Source organism: Oncorhynchus clarkii, chromosome 2, assembly GCF_045791955.1.
Source record: "Oncorhynchus clarkii lewisi isolate Uvic-CL-2024 chromosome 2, UVic_Ocla_1.0, whole genome shotgun sequence".
NCBI classification, from domain to species: domain Eukaryota; kingdom Metazoa; phylum Chordata; class Actinopteri; order Salmoniformes; family Salmonidae; genus Oncorhynchus; species Oncorhynchus clarkii.
This window is the reverse complement of record NC_092148.1, coordinates 97,398,322-97,407,624: the sequence shown is the minus strand read 5'-3', so window position 1 is coordinate 97,407,624 and position 9,303 is coordinate 97,398,322. Positions and strand designations below refer to the sequence as shown.

At 37.6% G+C, this 9,303-nt stretch overlaps 1 protein-coding gene across 1 annotated transcript in view; it reads right to left on the bottom strand.

Moving 5' to 3' along the window:
- Positions 1 to 7,984: 7,984 nt before the first annotated feature.
- The window catches only part of LOC139376781 (receptor-associated protein of the synapse, 43kD), a 28,241-nt gene continuing 26,922 nt past the window's right edge, over positions 7,985 to 9,303 (bottom strand). Inside the window, exon 8 of the mRNA XM_071119711.1 lies at positions 7,985 to 8,963. Coding sequence (XP_070975812.1) covers positions 8,891 to 8,963 — 73 coding nt within the window. The 3' untranslated portion in view covers positions 7,985 to 8,890. The remainder of the gene's footprint in view (positions 8,964 to 9,303) is intronic.

The window sequence follows — 9,303 nt, the reverse complement described above, 5'->3', positions numbered from 1 at the left end:
CTTTATCAATGGTTCTGATTTTGATTATGGTTGACATTTGTCAGGTGCTACTAAAGTGTCCTTTAAAAAAAATTTTTTTTTAAATGTATCTGATCATGTACTTCAGGCATGGGCAACTGGCAGCCCACCTTTTGTAGGCCCGTGGATCAATTTCCAAATTGTAAAAAAAATAAATGGAATTCAGTCGGGGGTCTCAACCTACTAGTAGAGAACACATGGTGCCATTTAAATGGAATTCAGTCGGGGTCTCAACCTACTAGTAGAGAACACATGGTGCCATTTAAATGGAATTCAGTCGGGGTCTCAACCTACTAGTAGAGAACACATGGTGCCATTTAAATGGAATTCAGTCGGGGTCTCAACCTACTAGTAGAGAACACATGGTGCCATTTAAATGGAATTCAGTTGGGGTCTCAACCTAGTAGTAGAGAACACATGGTGCCATTTAAATGGACTTGTTCATCATCACTCAACTTGCCCAGAAATAATAGATTGGTTCAGGGACGCTGCATTGACCCATTGCCTCCAGGCCATCAGGGTGTGTTTCGGGGGATTGGGTTGTGAGCATAAAGACACATTTCCATTCGCTGTAAGTTAATGGACAATAAAGTGGAGGCCAGCAACGTAGTTTCACTTGGGGCCTGAGCCTGGTTGCATAAAACATCTGAAGTGTTTAAGGAATCATTTCCCCTTACCTAAGGGAAGTGTTAAGTGGCGTTTCATAGAGCCCCTGTTAAGGGGCATACTTAAGGGGTTTTATGCTAGTTTAAAGTCATGTAAAGCAGAAAGAACCTCTTGTTACCATGGAGATGACCTGCACATTTTATCAAAGAGCATTTATTTTTGGGAGATCACAAAATTGAACTTCTACATTCAAGACAGGAGAAACAAGTTGATTCATAAGATACCTTTTTAAATTATCTACTTTTAATCTCAATTGGTTTCTATTACTTTCTAGCACATCAAGCTAATTTACAGAGTAGGTAGCTAAGCTAGCCAGCTAGCTTCGTAGCCATGGATTGTGCTCCTTCCATTGTTTCACTAGGTAGCTATTGTTAGCCAACTATACATCTAGCTAGCTGGTTGATGTTTTCCCTTTTGTAACCAGGGCAGAGGAAAACATTTTCCTGCACAAATTCACCTTAAAACATTTTGTGCAACTGACTTAGTCAACCATAAAACAAAATTATTCATCACCTCATCGTTTCCCTTACAATTTCCTTCACTTTAAGTCAGTTGTACAAAACATTTTAACGTGAATTTCCCTCATAAATTAAGTGAAAAAGTTATGGGTGCCCATGAGGTCCCTTAACCGCTTCATTCAGTATGGATATCAATGTAAACCCCATTTGTGGAGGTGCCCTGGTTTCAATAGAAAAACAACCACCAGCTAGGTAGCTAGCTTCTTAGCTAAACCATGAAAAGTGCACAATCCGTGGCTACAAAGCTAGCTAGCTGACTACTCTGTAAGCTAGCTTGACTTGCTAGAAAGGAATATACAATAAACAAGTAACTACAATAAACATGGTTTATTATCTTCTGAAGCAATTTGATTATCCTTGGTTTATTGTAGATGTAAACATTTTATACCACAAAATAAATACATTATTTGAGACATTAAGTCAGTGGCCATCTCCATGGTAACCAGATACTATTTCTGCCATACATGTGTAACCGATGTGAAATGGCTAGCTAGTTAGCGTTGTGCGCGCTAATAACGTTTCAATCGGTGACGTCACTCACTCTGAGACCTTGAAGTAGTTGTAACGATGCTTCGTGGGTGTCAGTTGTTGATGTGTGCAGAGGGTCCCTGGTTCGAGCCCGGGGCGAGGGGACGGAAGCAATACTGTTACACATGCCTTCAAACTACCATAAAATCTTTAAATTATGCCCTTACCTGAGGAAATATGAGGGGCTCTATGCAACACCCTTAAACAATTCCCTTCGGTAAGGGAAAACTACTCCTTAAGGGAAATAGTAAAGATGTTTTATGCAACAGAGCCTTGACCTACAGTAGGTATAGGTACAGTTGAAGTTGGAAGTTTACATACACCTTAGCCAAATACATTTAAACTCAGTTTTTCCACAATTCCTGACATTTAATCCTCATAACAATTCCCTGTCTTCGGTCAGTTAGGATCACCACTTTATTTTAAGAATGTGAAATGTCAGAATAATAGTAGAGAGAATGATTTATTTCTAAGTTAACATACACTCAATTAGTATTTGGTAGCATTGCCTTTAAATTGTTTAACTTGGGTCAAACGTTTCGGGTAGCCTTCCACAAGCTTCCCACAATAAGTTGGGTGAATTTTGGCCCATTCATCCAGACAGAGCTGGTGTAACTGAGTCAGGTTTGTAGGCCTCCTTGCTCACACACGCTTTTTAAGTTCTGCTCCTGAGGTCAGGGCTTTGTGATGGCCACTCCAATACCTTGACTTTGTTGTGCTTTAGCCATTTTGCCACAACTTTGGAAGTATGCTTGGGGTCATTGTCCATTTGGAAGACCCATTTGCGACCAAGCTTTAACTTCCTGACTGATGTCTTGAGATATTGCTTCAATATATCCACATAATTTTCCATTCTCATGATGTCATCTATTTTGTGAAATGCACCAGTCCCTCCTGCAGCAAACAGATGAATGTGGTACCTTCAGGCATTTGGAAATTTATCCCAAGGATGAATCAGACTTGTGGAGGTCTACAATTTTTTTTCCTGAGTTCTTGGCTGATTTCTTTAGATTTTCCCATGATGTCAAGCAAAGAGGCACTGAGTTTGAAGGTAAGCCTTGAAATACATCCACATGTACACCTCCAATTGACTCAAATGATGTCAATTAGCCTATCAGAAGCTTCTAAAGCCATGACATCATTTTCTGGGATTTTCAAAGCTGTTTAAAGGCACAGTCAACTTAGTGTATGTAAACTTCCGACTTCAACTGTATGTATATACAGTACATTTGGAAAGTATTCAGACCCCTTGACTTTTTCCACGTTTTGTTACGTGACTGCCTTATTCTTAAATATATTAAATGTTGTTTTTTCCCCTCATTAATCTACACACTATAAATACCCCATAATGACAAAGCAAAAACATGATTTTAGACATTTTTGCAAATGTATTGCAAATAAAACACTGAAATTTGACATTTACATAAGTATTTAGACCCTTTACTCAGTACTTTGGCAGCGATTACAGCCTTGAGTCTTCTCCGGTATGACGCTACAAACTTGGCACACCTGTATTTGGGGAGTATCTCCCATTCTTCTCTGCAGATCCTCTCAAGATCTGTCAGGTTGGATGGGGAGTGTTGCTAACAATAGAACAAGTCAGTAGCTAAGTGAATGTAACAACAATAGAACAAGTCAGTAGCTAAGTGAATAGCAACAATAGAACAAGTCAGTAGCTAAGTGAATAGCAACAATAGAACAAGTCAGTAGCTAAGTGAACGTAGCAACAATAGAACACGTCAGTAGCTAAGTGAACGTAGCAACAATAGAACAAGTCAGTAGCTAAGTGAATAGCAACAATAGAACAAGTCAGTAGCTAAGTGAATGTAGCAACAATAGAACAAGTCAGTAGCTAAGTGAATGCAGCAACAATAGAACAAGTCAGTAGCTAAGTGAATGTAGCAACAATAGAACAAGTCAGTAGCTAAGGGAATAGCAACAATAGAACAAGTCAGTAGCTAAGTGAATGCAGCAACAATATAACAAGTCAGTAGCTAAGTGAATGTAGCAACAATAGAACAAGTCAGTAGCTAAGTGAATGTAGCAACAATAGAACACGTCAGTAGCTAAGTGAACGTAGCAACAATAGAACAAGTCAGTAGCTAAGTGAACGTAGCAACAATAGAACAAGTCAGTAGCTAAGTGAATGTAGCAACAATAGAACAAGTCAGTAGCTAAGTGAATGTAGCAACAATAGAACAAGTCAGTAGCTAAGTGAATGTAGCAACAATAGAACAAGTCAGTAGCTAAGTGAATGTAGCAACAATAGAACAAGTCAGTAGCTAAGTGAATGTAGCAACAATAGAACAAGTCAGTAGCTAAGTGAATGTAGCAACAATAGAACAAGTCAGTAGCTAAGTGAACGTAGCAACAATAGAACAAGTCAGTAGCTAAGTGAACGTAGCAACAATAGAACAAGTCAGTAGCTAAGTGAATGTAGCAACAATAGAACAAGTCAGTAGCTAAGGGAATAGCAACAATAGAACAAGTCAACATAGAACAATAAAAGATCAATGAAATAATTTCTCAAATTTAATAATGGGCAGTTCTTTTTTAACTTACATATCCTATATGGAAATAACAGACCATGAGCATGTTTCATTTAGTTAATTCTACCACCTCAACATTAATTTTAAACCGGGTTAAATTTAAGGTTGTAGTAAAGTTCAGCGTCAGTCCACAGGGGGCGCTGTGTCACTGTCAGAAGATATCAGTAGGATCCCTTATTGATGTTACTTGTTAAATCCACTTCAATCAGTGTAGATGAAAGGGAGGAGACAGGTTAAAGAAGGTTAACCTGGTTAAATCAAAAGATTTAAGTGCCTTTGAACAGGTTATGGTAGTAGGTGCCAGGCACACTGGATTGAGTGTATCAAGAACTGCAATGCTGCTGGGTTTTTCACACTCAACAGGCTCCCATGTGTATCAAGAATGGTCCAACACCCAAAGGACATCCAGCCAACTTGACACAACTGTGGGGTGGGATGGACTCAATATTAGGAAGGTGTTCTTATTGTTTGGTATACTTATGTTACACATCATACAGGCTTACATTATGTCACACATCATACAGGCCTACATTATGTCACACATCATACAGGCCTACATTATGTCACACATTATACAGGCCTACATTATGTTACACATCATACAGGCCTACATTATGTTACACATCATACAGGCCTACATTATGTTACACATCATACAGGCCTACATTATGTTACACATCATACAGGCCTACATTATGTCACACATCATACAGGCCTACATTATGTCACACATCATACAGGCCTACATTATGTTACACATCATACAGGCCTACATTATGTCACACATTATACAGGCCTACATTATGTTACACATCATACAGGCCTACATTATGTCACACATCATACAGGCCTACATTATGTTACACATCATACAGGCCTACATTATGTCACACATTATACAGGCCTACATTATGTTACACATCATACAGGCCTACATTATGTCACACATCATACAGGCCTACATTATGTTACACATCATACAGGCCTACATTATGTTACACATCATACAGGCCTACATTATGTTACATGAAGGTGTGAAAAGATAATACATTATTTTGTCTGTCTTAACTTTAACACCAACTAGATAAAGTCAAACGATCATCTACAATGTTCATATCTGTAAATGTGGCGGTTTATTAAAAAGACAAGAATAAATACACTCTAAGAATAGTTCATATTCCATTTTATAATCAAAACATTTTGACCAGATCGAAATGGATTAAATATAAAATTACAAAATGCTACATCATAAAATATATGTCTTACACATTTAACAAAGTTATGACGCAAAACAATTCATTCTAGAAAGTTCCAGTAAAATATATGTCTTACACATTTAACAAAGTTATGACGCAAAACAATTCATTCTAGAAAGTTACAATGCATTCCAGTAAAATATATTTCTTACACATTTAACAAAGTGAATTAAGTTAAAACAATGCATTCCAGATAAGTTAGGATTGATTGTCAAATGAAAAAACGCCACAATATTGTTGTTGTATATGTTCATACAATCTACTTAAAATTATTGGAAATCTGTAAGAAAAAAATGGTGATTAACAATGATATAAATATGAATATTATCAATCAATAAAATAGAAAAGCCATTGTGTTTATATAAAGTGTGACTTTCGAGAATCAAACAACCCATTTGTATATTAATAAAAGGTTTGATTATTTGTTCTACTTGGCAAAGTAAACATGCAACAACTATCCACATTGTGTTACTGCTAATAATCACCATTAGAACCAATCTTATTTACACCAGAGCTTCAACAACTAGATAAATGAAAATATCTTTACAGTTTCTTATTGTTCTACATGGAAGTGATTGGTCAGACAACATCGTTTTCCCAATAATACATTATCTAATTGTGTTTCATTCCCAACAATGTGTTGCTTTGAATAGTGTTGTAGTGTTATTGACTCAAAAGAAATATTTTTAGTTTTCCAGAAATAGATGCTGGATAGAAAAAGTCATCGAAACTTAACTGGAAAAGTACATTTCCTGAATAAAATGTGGTGTGCTTGCTAGCTTGTTTTAAAGTATGTTTTGATTTAACTTATAGTGGTGGTAGTGTCTGCAGTAGTAATGGTGGTGACTGGTTATAGTTATTGTAGTGGTAGTGTGTACAGTAGTAATAGTAGTGACTGGTTATAGTAGTGGTAGTGTGTACAGTAGTAATAGTAGTGACTGGTTATAGTAGTGGTAGTGTCTACAGTAGTAATGGTAGTGTCTACAGTAGTAATGGTGGTGACTGGTTATAGTTGAAAAAGTAGGTAGATGAAAAGATAGATTGACAGGATAGGGTATCCTGAGCATTCAAAATTGGGTTTGGTGTCTCTATCTTGACCCGTTGGTGGGTATTATATGCAAATGTAGAACATTTAAATAATTATAATTTATAGTGCGGACCAGAGCAGTTAGTTGTGGTCAGTAGTTGTGTGATTGTGGTCAGTAGTTGTGTGATTGTGGTCAGTAGTTGTGTGATTGTGGTCAGTAGTTGTGTGATTGTGGTCAGTAGTTGTGTGATTGTGGTCAGTAGTTGTGTGATTGGGTCAGTAGTTGTGTGATTGTGGTCAGTAGTTGTGTGATTGTGGTCAGTAGTTGTGTGATTGTGGTCAGTAGTTGTGTGATTGTGATCAGTAGTTGTGTGATTGTGGTCAGTAGTTGTGTGATTGTGGTCAGTAGTTGTGTGATTGTGGTCAGTAGTTGTGTGATTGGGTCAGTAGTTGTGTGATTGTGGTCAGTAGTTGTGTGATTGTGGTCAGTAGTTGTGTGATTGTGATCAGTAGTTGTGTGATTGTGGTCAGTAGTTGTGTGATTGGGTTGCAGGCTCTTTGGGCCCTACAGTCTGGATGTGGTCAGTAGTTGTCATCAGTAGTCTTGTGGTCAATAGTTGTGTGCTATTTTATATAGTTATACTTGATAAAGATGTTAAATCATGGGAAGTTAGGATAGCCTGAGTGTTTTATATGTTAGAATAATGTGAAGTTAGGATAGCCTGAGTGTTTTAAAGTTAGTCTTTTAGCTTAATTGTCCAAGGAGCAGGATCTTTTTGAACAGCTGCCTCTCTATTCCCATGGTTCTCATTCAAACCCATGCGAATCTATGCACATTTGAAATGGCTACAGTTCCTAAAGTATAGGCAGATTGCTTATCAAAGGAGTTTTCATACTAAGTTGGGCCGGTCTGAACATCTGGTTTGGAGTTGATGGCTTAAACAGTGAAAGAGGAGATGGGTCTAGAAGTTTTCATTTCTTTATCAGGTCTAACGGATCTTTTTCTCTTTCATTGAAACGCATTGGGAGCTCATCTAAATATTATATTATACTTCACAATGTATAAATGCTATCAAAAACATGTTCTCAAGCAATCTAAGCTAGGGCAGTCTGCACATTCGCAAGTTGTTTTCATGTTTACAGCTTAAATTGTTTAAGCGCTAGAGCGGGCAGAATAATAATAATAATGTGTTATAAATCTAGAGTTGTGCTTTGCCTTCAGCAAGCTCACCTAATAATTAATAACACAATGTGGGTTGAACTGCTCCTTAGTCACTTAGGGGTGAATCCTAACTTCCACTTGAGTTCAATTTTCACTTAGTCATGCACTGATGTTAATGGGAGACTAAGTGAAAATTCAACTTACTGTAAGTTGAAAAAAAAGGGGAAACTGCATACCCCTGCAATAAGGACAAATACTAGTTTATAGTTTTTATATTTTTATCAAACGCTACAGTCAAACGAACACAAGTATATCCTGATTGTCCATTTGATCAGCATTTGATCTTCGTGATTATGATCTTTAGTTGAAGTGTTGTGTTCTCAACTGTGAGAACGGATGATAAAACGGTTGTACAGAAATATGTTCATGACATATGGCCATTAGCCACTTTACAGTAATCATTTATAGAACATATAGCCTTTCGATGGGGTATATTTAAAAAACCATTTTGTTAAACTTGAATAATAGAACGTGTGGCCAAAATCCTAGTGATTTCACTTTATCCCAAACAATAATGTTTAACATAATTTCCAAATTACATGATTGCAATGAATCTTCCAGCGTACCCTAACCCAAAGTAAAGTGAACATTATGCTAAACTATCAGATTTATTTAAAACAGACGTACACAAAACTAAGAAGTATATTGGATTTCTTCCTCCTCACCCTCTGACAACAAAAAAACAACAGTAAATCATGTACAACAGTGTAATAAAGCTATCACTGTATCCTCATCTGTCTAAGGAGACATGTTCACTGTACAAAACAGGTGGAGTGGTGACCTTTGAACTGTGACTGTGTCTTGAAATACAGTCCTGTCTGTCCTCACCCTGGGATTGTTAGTCTTGTCTACCAGCCAGCTCTCGCTCGGTCGGTAGCAAGTAGCCCGGGGACGAGGTGATGGGCTGGTGCCTGTTTCTGTGGCACATCCTCTGAACACAGTAGCCAGTCAACAAACTGTATCCGAGTCTGTGTTCAGTTTAGTTAGGACATTCAGATATGTGTTCAGCAGTCTGCCCATTCAGAAGTGCAGTCTGGCTCTCCTATGTGACTGAGGTCGGGGCTTCACATAGTGTCCTCAAGTCCCAGGCACCGTGCCTCGTAACCTCACACAAACCCAGGCTTCATGGAGGACCGACGACATTTGGGGCAGCCCCTGGAACCGTTGTTCTGTAGACACCTGAGAGGATAGAAGAAGTAGAGACTCTGGGAACTGACTCATGTCAAATCCTAAGAGTTCCCCCCCTGTTTCCACCCCTGGACATAAAACATGTAGAATATGTTAAAAAACCTCTTAAGGAGGTTTTTTATTTTTTTTTGTCTAAAATGACATTTCCAAATCTAACTGCCTGTAGCTCAGGACCTGAAGCAAGGATATGCATATTCTTGATACCAATTGAAAGGAAACACTTTGAAGTTTGTGAAAATGTGAAATGAATGTCGGAGAATGTATCACATTAGATCTGGTAATAGATAATAAAAAGAGAGAAAAAAAATCTATTTTTTTTGTACCATCTTTG